Genomic DNA, 17,141 nt, shown 5'->3' with positions numbered 1-17,141 from the left:
CTGAACTAAAAAAACAAATAGGGGAAGAAGATCATCCAGGTAATTCAATCAGGTAAATGTAATAAAGCTGCTGGGCCTGATGGCCTCCCAATCGAGTATTATAAAATTCTAATCACAGATTTGGCTAAACCTCTGCAAAGATTATTTAATAAATATTTTGTTCAAAATAGCTCTATGTCTAAAAACTTTGCCAGCTCACTCATCACCTTAATTTTAAAAAAAGATAAAAATCCTGAAAATATGGATTTGTACCATCCCATAATCGCTGCTTAATGCGGATTACAAGATTCTGGCTAGTATAATAGCAACGAGGTTACAGAAATTTATCCCAAATTTCATTCACAGTGATTAGACTGGATTTATAAAGGGGCCCTCATCTTTTACAAATTTACGTAGATTATTGTTGGTACTTGACCATTATAATCTTGAAAGGAAAAAAGGGATGAGTATTAAAGAGAACAAGGCTATAGTAGCATTAAATGCAGAAAAAGCTTTTGATGCCATTAATTGGGAGCATCTTTATGAATCACTTGCCTGATTCGGGTTTAAAGGCCCTTTTATAGGTTTCATTCTTGCATTATATAATAACCCTCTTTCTGTCTTATTATTAATGGGGCATGTACTCCGTCAGGGGCCTTTACGAAAAGCTTATCTAGAGGTTCAGAAAATCCCTAGGGTTGACCTGCTGAGACCTAAAACAAAGAGAACAGATAGAGAGCTGAGTGAGATAACTTTTGTGACTAACTATACCAACCAATTTAAACAGGTGTGTGACTTTGTCAAGGGAAATTTGCCGATTCTGAGGGCTGATGAAGCACTAAAAACCGTGATAGACAAAGGTTGCCGATTTGTTTCTAAAAGGAACCTAACGATAGGCAACATTGTCTCACCTAGCGCTCTCAGGAAACCACAGAAAAGTAGTAGCTGGCTTAGTTGTAAGGGCCATTATAGATGTGGCAATCATGGTTGCACAGCCTGTGGCTATGCTTCAACTGGCAAAGTCTTTCAGTCAAGCTACTCACAAAGAGTTTTTGATTGCAATTTCTGCACGAATTGTCGTTCAGAGTTTGCAATATATTTGATAACCTGCTCCTCTTGTCAGAAACAGTATGTAGGGTGCACTACACGAGAAACACGAGAGCGTATACGTGAGCACCTCAATGACATTGAGAGAGGAAGGACAGCAACAGGGGCATCAAAGCATTTCATCCATGAACATGGAGGTAGTGCTAAATCATTCACCTGGATGATCATTGACATCATAAAGAATAAACCTAGGGGAGGTAGTAAAATTAAGGAACTCTACAAGAAAGAGGCATTTTGGATCTTTAAGCTATACACACGTATGCCAAATGGCATGAATATTGAGACGGATTTAATTAATCATTGGTAACCAATAGCATGAAAATCCTTTGAAAGGAATTAAATAAGATCCACTAATGTCAAAAAAAGTGTCAAATATACAGAATATCAGGTCCGAGAAATATTGTTAAACACATAGATAGTAGCAATAAAGTCCCAGCGGAACCTTAGGGCGTGTTTCTTTAAACAAAAATTGCTACTAACAACATACATAGTCCATAAGTGGCCCGTTTCAGAGTAGACTGTGTTAACATTTAAAAGAGACCAAACATGAATATGAGAATAAAGCTACTAATAATCAATATTCAATTTAACAGTATGTCAAATTTGAAGCAGAGTAAGTCTGGTAAATTCAAAGCAACAATATTTATAGCTATAGGGAGTATAAGTTGCAAAACAAATGCATAAAAATAAAATCCAATGTCAATAGAACATATGTAGAGACATGTGTCTATATCAGTCCATACATGTCATAAGGAATAGCTATGCAGGGATGCACTAAACTATACTGAAAGAACTATAGCTAAAATAAGAATTACAATTACTAAACTTAATTTTAATAAATTGCTTCAACTTATTCTGTTTAGGTTCTTGCGTATATATATATATATATATGTATACATATAATTAATATGGTTCAGTATTAACAACAATATACAAACCAATATAGTCCATAATAATGAGTTACACTGATTCAGCATGAATATACATAGTTTCCAATAAAGGGTTAAATATTAGAGTGGAGGCGTAGCACAGACAACCAATTAAACAACAGAGAGTGGAATAAAACCACACAGCTGAGACTGACAAGGAGTGTCTATGAATAAGGCCAGCCAGGGCCGAAACATGTTAGACGTGTCTACTGTCTGTGCCATGTTTTTATGAATTTTGAAGCCATGAATTGTTTTAATGGAAGAAAATAAGAAATAAAGAACTTTTTAGATTTTAACCAGCTGCCATTTGACTTTTTGGTTTGAGTTATGTACTCCGTCATTTCAGTTATTCAGGGGAACTTGTTAGGGGTGCCGACTTTCTCCTTTACTTTTTAATTTAAGTATAGAACCCCTGGCCATGTTATTGCGTGAAGAAATAAAAGGGATTCCTGTAGGTGAAGATATCTTGCAAATAGTTTTCTATGCTGACGATTTACTAGCATTTCTAAGTGACATAGATGAAAATGTCCCCAAACTATTGAATATATTGAAGACCTTTGGTTCCTTCTCAGGATATGCTGCTAATTCGTTAAAATCTGAATTTTTGTGGATATATAAAAAAAGGAATTAAGGATTGAACTACCATTCAGAATTGTTACACAGTTAAAATATTTAGGAATTAGTGTAAGCAAGAATCCAGAGGAATGGTATAAGATTAATTTTCATAATTTATTCAATAAAATAAGGACAGTTTTTAAGAAATGGTCTGCGTTACCATTGTCTTTACCCAGGAAAGTCAATTTAATAAAAATGATAACTCTACCAAAACTCTTATATAGTATGCAGAATTTACCTTTTATTCTTAAAAAACCAGGATATTAAAAACTTAAATAGAATGCTTAGAGCGTTTCTCTGGGGTTCGGGTAAGCCTAGGCTGTCATTGTATAGCCTTTCGCAGCTCAAGGAATATGCAGGCCTGGGATTGCCAGCATTTCAGAAATACAATCTAACTTGTCTGATGAAAATTGTCCCAGAATGGTTATTGGATTTGCTGCGGCTCTGTATAAAAGAGAATTAATTCCCTTATTTCAAACCTTATGTCTTTAAAGCCCTCCTACATATTGATGTTAAATCATGGCCCCCTGATCTGAAATATCTTATTACCTTTAGAAATCTTATAATTGCCTGGCAAAAAAGTTATAAAGGCCTACATTTTCATAATTCCAAATTCTAACCTATTTTAGGCAACCCTTTATTTCACCCAGGCTGTGATTCTACGATATTCCGGTCGTGGAAACTAAAAGGCTTGGATTTTTTTTCACAATTTATAGATATTGCAACTCTTGCGGTCCACTCATTTATAGATATTAAAAGCATGTATAATTTACCGAATTGCGATATCTTTAGATATTTCCAAGTAAGGCATTTTTTAAACTCAGTTAACTTAGAATCCTTCTCCCAAAACTGGGAAGGAATTTATGCTGGGATTAATCTATTCAGGCAAGGTTGAGTGTCTATTTCAGGCTGGTATAATCTTTTGTTAAAAATAGAAGGTGAAAAAAATATTAAGGATATTGTGCATAGGTGGAATTTTACAAGTTTCCGATATTGAATACTGAAGTAGTAAGTAAAAGTGTATCTAAAGCATGGTGGGCAACACCTCAGTTATCGTGGCGAGAGTCACACATAAAACTGATTAATAGGACATATATAACGCCACATGATTTAGGGAAATGGAGAAAGAATTTAGATTGTTAGTGCTCTAGATGTAGTCTTCCGCTAGCTGATTTAATGCATTGTCTTTGGGACTGCCCAAAGGTAAGAGATTTCTGTGGGCAGGATTACATACTGGCTCTCCAAGATTCTGAAGCGGGTAATTGTCCTGCATAAGGAGGAGTCAGTTTTTCTCAGAGACTTATCTAGTTAAAGGGAGGACTCTGATTTAATTAATTTTGCTATAATGAATGCACAAAATATAATCTTTTCCTCATGGAAAGATAAAAATAGCCCAAAGTTTGTGCTTTTCTTGAAAAATGTGCAGTTTGTGCTTTTCTTGAAAAATGAGCAATTCTAGAGCAATATGAAATAAATAGTGCAGTAGAAAAAGAAATTCTGAATTATTTTCTAAAATGGGGCAGTTATATTAATAGTCTTCCAATAAGTATTTAATCACAATATATTAGAACTTTAGTATCTTCCATTACTGTCCAAAATATGCATATTAGAGGGGAACTTAATGCCCTGATGTAAAATAAAATAAAATATAATAAAAATAGGAGAGGGATAGCTAGCCTTACTGGGGGGTGTTTGTGCGGAGATGGTATGCATGTGTGCTTCTGAATGTCCTCATGTTTCCTATGATCTCTCCATCTGCTTCTACCCCCTCACCCCCCAAATTTCTATCAGCCAATAGGATTTTTTCTACCTTAATTCCGATTGGCTGATAGAATTCTATCAGCCAATCGGAATTGAAGGGACGCTATCTTGGATGACGTCACTTAAAGGTACCATCATTTAGTAAGAAGACTCCGGATGAAGAGGATGCTCCGCATCGGATGTCTTGAAGATGGACCCGCTCCGCTCTGTTAATTGTAGTAAGTTTATTTACATTTATTTAAATTATATTTAAGTTAGGGGGTGTTAGGGTTAGGTTTAGGGGTTAATACATTTAATATAGTGGCGGCGACGTTGGGGGTGGCAGATTAGGGGTTAATAAATGTAGGTAGGTGGCGGCGATGTTAGGGACGGCAGATTAGGGGTTAATAAAAATTTAACTAGTGTTTGCGAGGTGGAAGTGCGGCGGTTTAGGGGTTAATATATTTATTAAAGTGGCTGCGATGTCCGGTTCGGCAGATTAGGAGTTAAAAATGTTATTTTAGTGTTTGCGATGTGGAGGGTCTCGGTTTAGGGGTTAATAGGTAGTTTATGGGTGTTAGTGTACTTTTTGCACTTTAGTTAAGAGTTTTATACTGCGGCGTTAGCCCATAAAACTCTTAACTACTGACTTTCAAATGCGTTAGGGATCTTGGAGGTAGAGGGTGTACCGCTCACTTTTAGGAAGACTCGTAATACCGGCGTTATGAAAATCCCATTGAAAAAATAGGATACGTAATTGACGTAAGTGGATTTGCGGTATTTTTGAGTCGCGCAAAAAAACTGAGAGGTACACCTGTACCTGCCAGACTCGTAATACCAGCGGGCGTTAAAAAGCAGCGTTAGGACCTCTCAATGCTGCTTTTTAACCCTAACGCAAGACTCGTAATCTAACCGATAGTTATAGTACTGCTCAAGTGCCAAGGAGAACTGCTAGTCTCAAGTGAAACTGCTGCTGACTGAATCACCAGTGCTTGTTGCATGATACAACTGTGCAACTGGCTCAGCACAGGTTTCAACTTGGAACCAGCAGTGCTCTGCAGCAAGTACTCTGAGTAAAAGTTGTAACTATGTTAAACACATAGAACCCTATTCTCTAAAGGTCTCTGGACTGGAAAGATTCTCTAGGTATGCGCACCAGTACTTTTATTTCCCTGGTGGAATTCTCTAAAGCCACATTTTAAATTAAATTTAAATGACACAGGAATAAATTGTATTAAATATGCACATCATAAATCATAATTGAAGTACACTGAATGTGCAAAACACACAGAGAAATTCCTATTTATATAAGTAAAATGCAAAGTGTAATAGTTTTTTTATTGTAAAATAGGCTGAACATGGGCATTCCATGGGAAATTCTCTAAACATTTATCGCAATACAGATCTCACAGTTTTTTTCTCACAAATTAAAAGGTGGCGCGCTTTTATCATAATACTATGGAAACCTATTCATATGAAAATAGCAGCAATTTTAAGGTTTAGTGCTCTGAAAACTGTGTATTTTGATTAAAGTTTAAACGTATGACGGGTTCTCCCTGTGTACTTTGTCCTCCATTGTAAACTTTTACATAGCAGAGAGCTCTCATTATTTTTATGGGAGACATCTCGCCACTTACATGGACAGCCCCCTTTTTTATAGAATTCCATGAGTGCTGCCCCTGCGAGTAAGGTTGCCATCGTTTCTAGAAAAAAATACTGGGTTTGCTCATTAGAATAAATCAGCATGAATAATTATACAACATAAATTAGAAACTAAAGCTGCTAGGACTGATTTTAAATAATCATTGGTTTATAATTAGATTCTAATAAACGTATTAAACATTCCAAATCAAGTATTGTTGAATATGCATTTCATTTAATCTTCCATAACAGATATTACCATTTCCATGAATCTCTGAAGGTGATGTTCTTTTTTTAAAGGGACATAAAACCCAAACAATTTATTTTATGATTTGGATAGAGCATACAATTTGAAACAACTTTCCAATTTACTTCTATTATTCAATCTGCTTCGTTCTGTTGGTATACGTTGTTGAAAAAGCATACCCTGATAGGCTCAGGAATTGGGAGATAGCTGCTGATTGGTGGCTTCACATACATACCTCTTATCATTGGCTTACCAACATTTTCAGCCAGCTAGAAAGAAAAAAGGAGATACTAATGGCACTACTTGGGATTCAAATGTAGGAATGCCAATCACTTTATACTAATGCCTACTTTCCAGTCTTGTAAATCTAAGACTTGAGACTTAGTGGTATTGTGGGCTTGGGTTCTATGTACTGGGTTTAGATAAACAGAAAGATCAGTGTGAGACTAATACTAGTGTACACTTTTTAAGCACTTACTTTCCTAGAACGGCTGTTTTAATTAAAGAGCAATGGGTGATTTTAGAGGTTCAGAGGGCAGAGATGCTTGAGTTAAAATATAACCTTTATTAGGATAGTTAAAACAAAATGATAATCATACACACACATTCAACTTAAAAACACAGGGGAGTTATCTGGTAGAGCATAATGATGTACTGTGTAGTGGTCAAGGAATAAGTTCAATTTTGTCTATTGATCCTGACCTAGGATGTGGATGCTAATCCGTAGTCTGGATATATACAAAGGATTACATTGTTTTATATATCTTAGAGAAACAAACAACATTTATTAGAACTATTGTATATAGTCATTTGAATTACTATGTTCTTGCATTAAAAAAATAAATAATTGTAAGACGTTTGTTATAATATCTGTTTGTATAGGTTTATGATTCAAATAATATTTATATGGCTGGCTATGAGCTATCTAGGTTCCTAAATTGTCAATTAATATAAGACAAATTGGGATATAAGCAATAGTTTTAATTGCACGCGCTAACATCCGCAGCGTGTAATAAGTTTAAATATTTAATCCCATCCGCTTATGTACAGGCATGCTAATGGATTGATTTGCAGCTTGCTTGTTTATGCACTGGTTATATAGTAGTGTTTATATCACTTTGTTCAGTACAATTCTGAATGGCTCAGTGCTGTAATACTGCCTACCTAATCAGTGCTGCTTCCCTCTACAATCTACAGTTATATTGCTGACTACAAGCTATCAAGGTTCCTGAATTGTAGGTCAATGTAAAGCGAAATGGAAAATTGGAAATACTTTAGATAGCAAATGTCAATGTCCCCAGCGTGCTGTGAGTTTAAGTATTCAATTCCATCCGCTTATATATAGGTACATTAATAACTCCGTTTTGGCTTACCTACAGTATCTATGTACAGATTATAGCATGGTTTTTATATCACTTTGTTCAATATTGTTATGAATGGCTCGATGTTGTATTACTGTGCTAATAACCTCTTAGATACCTTGATACCGCTATATCAATGTGCTTATTTTAAGTCTTATACGGCTTAATGTGATATCCAAAATTTATATTTATTATTGTTTTAAAACAACATGCGCCAACATACGCAGCGTGTTGTGAATTTTAAATATAATGCCATCCGTTTGTTTACAACATTACCAGTTTCTCCCTGCTATTTAAAAAAATGCTAATTGCATTAGAGCTTCCTTTGCCCTGACATGTTTCTCCACTTTTGGCTTTTTTAACGGGTACGGTGCAGCATCAGGCGTGGGATTCTTTTCTTCCTTTGCGGGAGTGCGTTAGAATATACAAGAGAAGTTTTCTGTGAATTTTCCCTGAAGGAGGTCAGTGCAGCTGTATTTCTACAATACTTGCAGGTCTGGTCCTCACTTTGAACGGAAGTTTTTTCAATATCTGTATAATCTTGACAGAAAAAAAAACTCAGCCTAAATAACTTTGGTCACACTTAAATGTATTTATTTCTCATTAAAAGTTGTGTAACAATAAACAAGTTTATTTTATTTATTTATTTATTTATTTATTTATTTAAGGATTTACATATCTTGTTCCCTATGAAGATTTTATTATAGGGCTGGGAGAATAAATTACATTACAACATTTCATAATTGAAATTTTAATTGTCATTCTATAGATATTTTCACAATCATTTGTATATAAATAGCTGGCACTTGCAGTTGAAATACAGTCAAACAAGATTGCAAAGATGAAGCTGATCCTGAGTCTGACTCTCCTTAGCTGTTTGGCATCTTGGATAGAGGCAAAAAAATACTCTAAATGTGAACTGACCAGAATATTTGGAGAAACTAAACTGCATAGATATCAAGGCATTGGTGCTACTACATGTATGTATAATAATAGTTATATATTATTGTTATTTATTGTCTCATATTATTATATATTAGAATTAAACCATAAATAAAATTGATACTGTAGGTATAATAAGTAATAAATAAATACAACATATCTAGGCATAGAAAAGTAGTAAGTAATTAGTTGTAAAGATAAATACTTCTAATATATGTAAAGGTTTGAATGAATAATAAGAAATCGAATATATGTTCATTATGTTTTAGTTTTTAATCTGAAAATTAAATATTATTTTATTTCATGTTAATGAAAGACATTGCTTTCCCCAATAACTGGACTAGCATTTCTATTATTTCTGTTCTAGACAGAACTCCTTTAGAAACAACACAATCTCACTCACTTAATTTTGTACATTTTAGTTTCTCATTCTAAAATGATATTTTCCAAGCCCTGTTTCATTTGATTATTTAACAGGGATATGCATTACTAAGCATGAGAGTGATTATAAAACTAATGCAATACATGACAATGGATCAAGTCGAGATTATGGAATATTTCAAATTAACAGCAGATGGTGGTGCGATGATGGGAAGACTGCAAATACGGCAAATGGATGTAACAAACCATGCAGCAGTAAGTACTAGTAACTCATCATGCATTTCCTTATTAATTTCCCAGTATCATCTGTTAACGAGTCCATGGTTTCCATTGATTGCTTTATAAAACATTGTTTTATAACAAACATAACATTTTGCTGTGGGATATTTGATGGAATGGCTTTGAGGGTATGAAGAACAGCTTGTGGTATCCAAGGGGGATTTGGATGTCAGATGGTGTGTGGTGGTGGCTTTAGTCAAGATTAAAGTTGGTTCGGGTTGGATTTGAGTTGTCTGACAGTAGGGTTGGAGACATGGCTGTAAACATGGTTAGCATAATAGGTTGAGACAGCCTGGAAGGTTTCTTTAACTTCAACCATTTCCACAGCTCTATCTATTCTGATACAGGCCTGGACTGCACATAGGGCATTTGCTCAGTGGACTGGGCCTGTTGTGGGCTTGTTGTTTTAGTCCCACCCAGTCACCAGCATTATTATTTGTACATGATACAGGGCCAGACTTGCCTCCCTCTGCCTTCATGTGTCTGTGAGCCAGGTCATAACCGTCCCACCTTTTATCTGAGAGCCATCTCAGGGACGGGCTCCATCCCACAGCATTACTTTAAAATATTTCTCCTCACAACGACTGGCTCTCCTGCAGAGCTTTCTCCTCTGATGGATTTGTGTTCAGTGCAGAATTGGTCTGCAACAGCTTCAGACAACCTCAAAACTGGGTATGAAATATGCATGGATTATTGCTGCTCATATCAAAATAGCACTGTTCTTGGCATCTGCATGTGTCTTGTCACCTAGTGTCTACCTCTTTTTTGTCCTCTGGTATATACTTGCCTACTGCCCCCTTTGTGTTATCACCTTGTGTCTATCTGTAAACTGTAAATTTGGGTTTACCTGTGTCCTTCCCTTTGGCCAGGATCGTAACTACAGGGGTGTCAGAGGTCTCCGTTGAGACTTGGCCCACATATATAGGGGCCCATTCTGTACATCAAATCAGTAATGTTATTCCTACAGAGGGGCCTGGTGGTGCATGGACTCCACCTGCATTATGTCTGGGCCCTCTACACATCTCCCATTAAAAGAAACCCCACAGTATATATCTATGGTGGGATGATTACATGATGGCTGCCACTGTGTTATATAGAAAACTCTGCAACTATATTTATACAGGAACGCTGTGTAAGTGCACATTGTCTGGCGGGGACTAACCAAGGGGGAAGGACAACAGTCACATGCAGCTCATCTTGATAAAGCCTGTTGATGTAAGTGGTGCCTATTTGTGTGTGATTGTGGATGTAAGATGTGCTCAGTGCATGCATTGGGTGCCTTTGGATGTCTGTGGATGTCTGTGCCTGTTATTTCTGATTGATAGTGCAGCTGATGTGTAAGGGCAAGTGCTCAGTGGGTGAGAACTGGCCTTCTCTTCCTTAAAATGCTCAGGCCTATTTTTGTTCCCATTCTGGCCCTGTTATCTTTATTCTATACAACTGACTAAATATTACCCATTAGTAATTGCCAGGTAATGTAAAGAAGAGACGGGACATCAGGAAAGAAGTTCAAAACAATTGTGTTTCACATATACAAATATAAATTAATCATGTTCAATTAATATCTCCTGTTTTATTTATTATCATTTTAGGTTTTATGAATGATGACATCACTGATGATATTGAATGTGCTAAAAGAGTGGTCAAGGATCCTCAAGGCCTGGATGCTTGGTAAGAAAATGAAATGGATATTTTTTATGTACAAATCATACATTGGGCTCCTTGTACGAAGCAGCGAAAGCTGTTCTGGAGCCCTTGCAGGGCAGGTTCACATATGCGAGCCTGCTTCCCGCAATGTAAGAAGCAGCTGTCATTAGACCACTGCTTCTTGCACCCTACATCACCTCTGAGGTGGCGAGGGAAAATCACAGAGAGCTCGCTCGCTCTCAGTGATTGACAGCCCCTTCAGTCGCGTGATTGGTTGCGTGAATGACGAGGCGGGCATTACACACTCCGATGAGTGTGTAATTATACATACGGGCAAGTGGATCAACAGATCCGCTACCCATGTGTAGCGAAGGCAAATAGACAGCTTCGCGAGTTGAGAAGCTGTCCGCCCGCCGGTTAGTACATGGAGCCCATTGCCATTTATGTGACTGGCAAATATTGTGCTGAAATTATACTTCTGTAGCATTTTTCTACTCTATTTGAATAATTTATTGACCACCCTGGTCAACTTCAATGTTAGTCCATGTAAGAGAGTACAGAGCTACTAAACCACTTATTAATTAATGGTACAGAGCATTGTAATAAAACAAAAATAAAAAGTAATTACCACACTCAAAACAAGATTTGAAAACTTTATTAGAACTGGTTCTTTCATTAAGCCCATATTGTTTCCTTTTGCTAGATTTATAATATAATCTTAAGAACACAATCAGTACAACTAAAGAGCTGCAGGCAATTAATCCATACTTTTCGATTTAATTTTAACAAGTATGTTTTACTTAGATGCAACATAGACTATTTCTTACCTTCCTTACATAATTATGTATTATCTGGAACAATGTGTATTTAATTTGTTAGTTTTCTATTAATGTTTGTAATATATATTGATATATTTATTTAAAAATAGAAGGTATTAATTTCCCTAACACTTTTCATCTTCCATGTTCATATTTAGTCATAAGGGGAATTATTTTATATATTTATTTGCATATATTATACAGTATAGTAATTTATTCCTGTAATCTATTCTATTAAATGGTTATTGTCATATAGAATTTTTTTCTTTGCTGACCTTAGCTAAGTACCTACCACTTGTGATTGTTAAACACCAAAGGGTAGATCATAATCTTTATGATATTTGCTCCCGATAACAAGTTTCTAGTTTAAGCCAAATGTTACTTTCCCAATTATTTTGCATAATTTCTTTAATTTCTCTTCAATTGTTAGGGTCGCCTATACAAAACACTGCAAAGGTAAAGATATGCGCAAATATAAATGCTGAAGCAGAACAGCAATATTGCAAAGCAATGACTTCGTCTTGTTGTTACTCCTTCAAAACAATGCACCGGCTTGGTTTTGCAAATGTAAAACTTCCATAAATGTTTGTTTTACTACATCTAAAAAATAAAAGTAGCTTACCGCATAATTATTGTGTTTATTTTTATTAAATATCCGGTGATAAACTATTCTCAGCAATAAATGGTTATTGTATCATGAGATACTGTACCTTAAGACGTAGTAAAACAAAAAGTGGACTGACCAGCAACAGCAAAAAATAAAGTAGATTGTCAACAAAGTTGCTGTGGATAATAGTTCTTCCTGGTAAACACCACAATATTTAAACAAGGGTGATATACAGTAGTCAACAAATGCAAAGACAATACAATGACACTTAATTTACATTTCAAACAAGCTGCAGATATTTTTCTGACAAATTTCAAAGTTGCCTTTCATTTCCCTGTGCCTTGAATAACACGGCAGCCATCAGGTAAACACAGACTCATATTTGTGTGTGAGATGTGAACTATTTGCTTTTAAACAAAGTATACAAACAAATCAAAGTAAAATCTGATAATGGAAGTTAATTGTAAACGGTTTATTTTTTTGTTGTTATATTACATGCTTCATATGAATCAAGGAAGTTTCATATTGACATTCACGTTCCTTTAAATGTAACCTTCTTCAAAGGGCTTATCAAGAACAGTGGTAAGACCAGCTATTGTCGTTGTTTATTACATGTATGTAATTACTAACAATTGGATCTGGGTTTTCCGGATCTGACGTCACCGGATGTGACGTTCTTTGCAGCTCAGCAGCAGCGTAGTGTGAGAGGAGTGGTGTGTGAACGCTCGGGTGCTGAATCCCTCCTGCAGGCGCTGAGGGCCAGAAGAGCTTTTTGCCAGGATGGCCTCTGTCAGCGCAGTTCAGTTACGGCTGACTCCCACCGACCTACATCGTGCTGCAGCCTCAACACTATTGGCCTACTGGGTTGTGTCGTTTTCCAGGCCTGTCTTTGGTCTGGTCCGGTAACTCTCTTTATGGCCTTTAATTGTCTACTGGCCATATACACCTTTTTAACTGTCTACCAATATACATTTTTAAGACACAGGAATTAGCAGAATGCCTGGGGTCTTATTAGTCTGGAGTATAATACCTATATTATGGGGGGGGGTGAAGATGCATGATGGACACAGGTCTTAGATATAGGATATATATATATATATATATATATATATATGCAATCCAGATCAACCTCATAGATTAGGTCCCCCGCACATAAGGTTTGGTATCCCCCAGTGAAGAAAGCCCCAGAGTTTCCTCAGTAAAAAAGAAGCAGTACGGATTATAAATTGTCTGTAAAAGAAAGTATCTACCTTGAGGGATGAAGAAACGTGTAATTATAAAATTGTGTTGTATACACTGAATTAGTCTCCTGCAAGTAGCATGGGGTTTTGCCCAGGGAAGGAAAACCTTGAAAGAAGATTATCTCTCCTTTAATTGGAGTTAGGATAGTCTGGGTGGATAGCAAGAGGGTGAAGACAACATACAGTATACAGATAGAATATCATAAGAGTAACTGCTGTGAATGAACTATGTGCTGAAATCTGGCTGTGCTGAGACATACTCCCTCTTATTGCATGCTCTTGCTCAGTGAAGATAACCCCAGCGAAGATACAGAGTCATTATTCTATAAATATTGGGAATACTTACCACTGTTTGTATTGTTTCTATTGATTGCTGTTGGCATTATATGTATTGTGCTATCATGAATAGCTGTGTGCACTGATCTAATTCAAGTAAAAATAAGCACATCTCTGTGCCCACCCACAGATTATTTAAAAAGCCTGCTCTTCTATAGTGAAGGTAACCTCAGTGAAGATAGAGTCATTATTCCATAAATATTGAGAACACATTGGTTTGTTTGTATTGTTTGCCGTTTGCATGACCTGTACTGTGCTATCACGAAAAGCAGAGCGCATTGATATAATTCAAGTAAAAATAAGCACATATATGTGCCCACAGATTATTTAATACATTTGTTCTTCCCTAGTGAAGATAACCTCAGTGAAGATATAGAGTCATTATTCTATAAATATTGGGAATACTATGCATTGTGTGTATTGTTTACATTCGGCTAGATTACGAGTTATGCAGTGCTAACGAGCAGTTTTTTCTCACCGCTCACTTACCGGGCGTTAAAAGACAAAAAGTGAGCGTAGAGCAAAATTTAGCTCCATATCTCACTTCAATACCAGCACTGCTTAAGTCAGCCGTGAGCTGGTTGTACGTGCTTGTGCATGATTTCCCCATAGGAATCAACGGGGAGAGCAGGCTGAGAAAAAGTCTAACACCTGCAAAAAAGCAGCGTATAACTCAGTAACGCAGCCCCATTGATTCCTATGGGGAAACACATTTTATGATTACACCTAACACCCTAACATGAACCACGAGTATAAACACCCCAAATCTTACACTTATTAACCCCTCATCTGCCGTCCCCGACATCGCCGCCACCTACATTATATTAATTAACCCCTAATCTGCCGCTATGGACACCGCTGCCACCTACATTATACTTATGAACCTCTAATCTGCTGCCCCCAACATTACCGACACCTACATTATATTTATTAACCCCTAATCTGCCGCCCCCAATGTCGCCGCAACCTACCTACATTTATTAACCCCTAATCTGCCGTCCCCAACGTCGCCGCCACTATAATAAACATATTAACCCCTAAACCGCCGCACTCCTGCCTCGCAAACATTAGTTAAATATTATTAACCCCTAATCTGCCGTCCCAAACATCGCCGCCACCTACCTACATTTATTAACCCCTAATCTGCTGCCCCCAACGTCGCCCCCACTATACTAAATGTATTAACCCCTAAACCTAAGTCTAACCCTAACCCTAACACCCCCTAACTTAAATATAATTACAATAAATCTAAATAAAAATTTATATTATTACCTAAATAATTCCTATTTAAAACTAAATACTTACCTGTAAAATAAACCCTAAGCTAGCTACAATATAACTAATAGTTACATTGTAGCTATCTTAGAGTTTATTTTTATTTTACAGGCAAGTTTGTATTTATTTTAACTAGGTAGAATAGTTACTAAATAGTTAATAACTATTTAATAACTACCTAGCTAAAATAAATACAAAAGTACCTGTAAAATAAAACCTAACCTAAGTTACAATAACACCTAACACTACACTACAACTAAATAAATTAACTAAATTAACAACAATTAAATAAATTAAATTAAATTAGCTAAAGTACAACCCCCCCACTAAATTACAGAAAATAATAAACAAATTACAAGATATTTAAACTAATTACACCTAATCTAATAGCCCTATCAAAATAAAAAAGCCCCCCCAAAATAAAAATAAACCTTAGCCTAAACTAAACTATCAATAGCCCTTAAAAGGGCCTTTTGCGGGGCATTGCCCCAAAGTAATCAGCTCTTTTACCTGTAAAAAAAAAATACAAAAACCCACCACCCACACAACCAACCCAAATAAAATACTATCTAAAAAAAACTAAGCTCCCCATTGCCCTGAAAAGGGCATTTGGATGGGCATTGCCCTTAAAAGGGCATTTAGCTCTTTTGTGGCCCAAACCCTAATCTAAAAAATAAAACCCACCCAATACACCAGAGCTTTCCAAACTTTTTATGTTGGTGACACACTTTTTAGACCTACATCATTTCAGTTGTACTAGCAAAAAGGAGGTTAAACTAACTTGTTTTAAGAGATACGTACACATACATGAATCATATAATAATGAAATGTATTTACAAGTAACAGTATGCATGTTGAAGAATTAAAAAAAGTTTAATAACACCATTAGCTACTTACTATTTTAATGGGATGTATGAGGTTAAAGGGATGTATGAGGTTGATGGCTGAACACAGTTTCTAAATATTTGGTGGAATATTAGATAGAGACACTCGCATTTCATCATCAAGCATTTCTTAAGCTTCCACTTCCTATCCATGTATCAAGAGCAGGAGCAGCAATGCACTACTGGGAGCTAGCTGCAAAAAAAACAACACTTTGACTTCTGACTTCAGCTCAGCGTTTAAGCTACCGCCCTCAGAGCTCTGTGAGTCCGACTGACTACAAACACACTGCTGTCCCACTCACTGACTACACAAGTAGTCACAAGCCGATTGAGGAGACTACACGTGCAGTCAGGGGCCAATGTGCCACCAATGGGAATAGTTTCAGTTCCCGCTGTGCTGCACTAATAGGTTAAGATGATCTGTGTCCCCCTAGGTATCAATCACGTGTCAACCATGTGATATGCATAGCAGGCAGGCGGAAAGTCAGAAACGAAAAAAAATAAAATAAAAAAAATTGTGCTGAAGCAGGGACACACCTACACACTGCTGCCGACACACTAGTGTGTCCCGACACACAGTTTGGAAAGCACTCCAATACACCCTTAAAAAAACCTAACACTAACCCCCTGAAGATTGACTTACTGTTCTGAAGACCGGACATCCATCATCAAGGAAGCGGCAGAAGTCTTCATCCAACTGGGCCGAAGTCCTCAACGAAGCCAGGAGAAGTCTTCATCCAAGCCGGGCGAAGTGGTCCTCCAGATGGGCAGAAGTCTTCATCCAGACGGCATCTTCTATCTTCATCTATCCGACACGAAGCGGGTCCATCTTCGAGACATCCGACGCAGAGCATCCTCTTCAAATGAAGTCTTCTTACTGAATGACGGCTCCTTTAAGTGATGTCATCTAAGATGGCGTCCCTTAGATTCCAATTGGCTGATAGAATTCTATCAGCCAATAGGAATTAAGGTAGAAAAAATCCTATTGGCTGATGCAATCAGCCAATAGGATTGAGCTCGCATTCTATTGGCCTCGGTTTAGGGGTTAATAGGTAGTTTATGGGTATTAGTGTACTTTTTAGCACTTTAGTTATGAGTTTTATGCCACGGCG

General features: G+C 36.7%; 1 protein-coding gene across 1 annotated transcript; it reads left to right on the top strand.

Moving 5' to 3' along the window:
* The first annotated feature begins 8,460 nt into the window (after positions 1-8,460).
* LOC128666364 (lysozyme C-1-like) lies at positions 8,461-12,171 on the top strand. The gene is made up of 4 exons (XM_053720923.1): positions 8,461-8,599; positions 9,039-9,197; positions 10,814-10,892; positions 12,117-12,171. Exons 1-4 carry the CDS (start codon positions 8,461-8,463, stop codon positions 12,169-12,171), a joined length of 432 nt encoding a protein of 143 aa, XP_053576898.1.
* Positions 12,172-17,141: the final 4,970 nt, after the last annotated feature.

This window comes from Bombina bombina, chromosome 1 (assembly GCF_027579735.1).
Source record: "Bombina bombina isolate aBomBom1 chromosome 1, aBomBom1.pri, whole genome shotgun sequence".
Taxonomy (NCBI): domain Eukaryota; kingdom Metazoa; phylum Chordata; class Amphibia; order Anura; family Bombinatoridae; genus Bombina; species Bombina bombina.
The sequence above is the reverse complement of the archived record's forward strand: the minus strand, read 5'-3'. Positions and strand labels throughout refer to the sequence as shown.

What these genes read in the sequence shown, in the direction of transcription:
- LOC128666364 (XM_053720923.1), top strand. Translation starts at nt 8,461, where the DNA reads ATGAAGCTGATCCTGAGTCTGACTCTCCTTAGCTGTTTGGCATCTTGG. An exon ending in AGGCATTGGTGCTACTACAT is followed by an intron (nt 8,600 to 9,038) that starts GTATGTATAATA and finishes ATTATTTAACAG; the next exon opens with GGATATGCATTACTAAGCAT. An exon ending in CCTCAAGGCCTGGATGCTTG is followed by an intron (nt 10,893 to 12,116) that starts GTAAGAAAATGA and finishes TTCAATTGTTAG; the next exon opens with GGTCGCCTATACAAAACACT.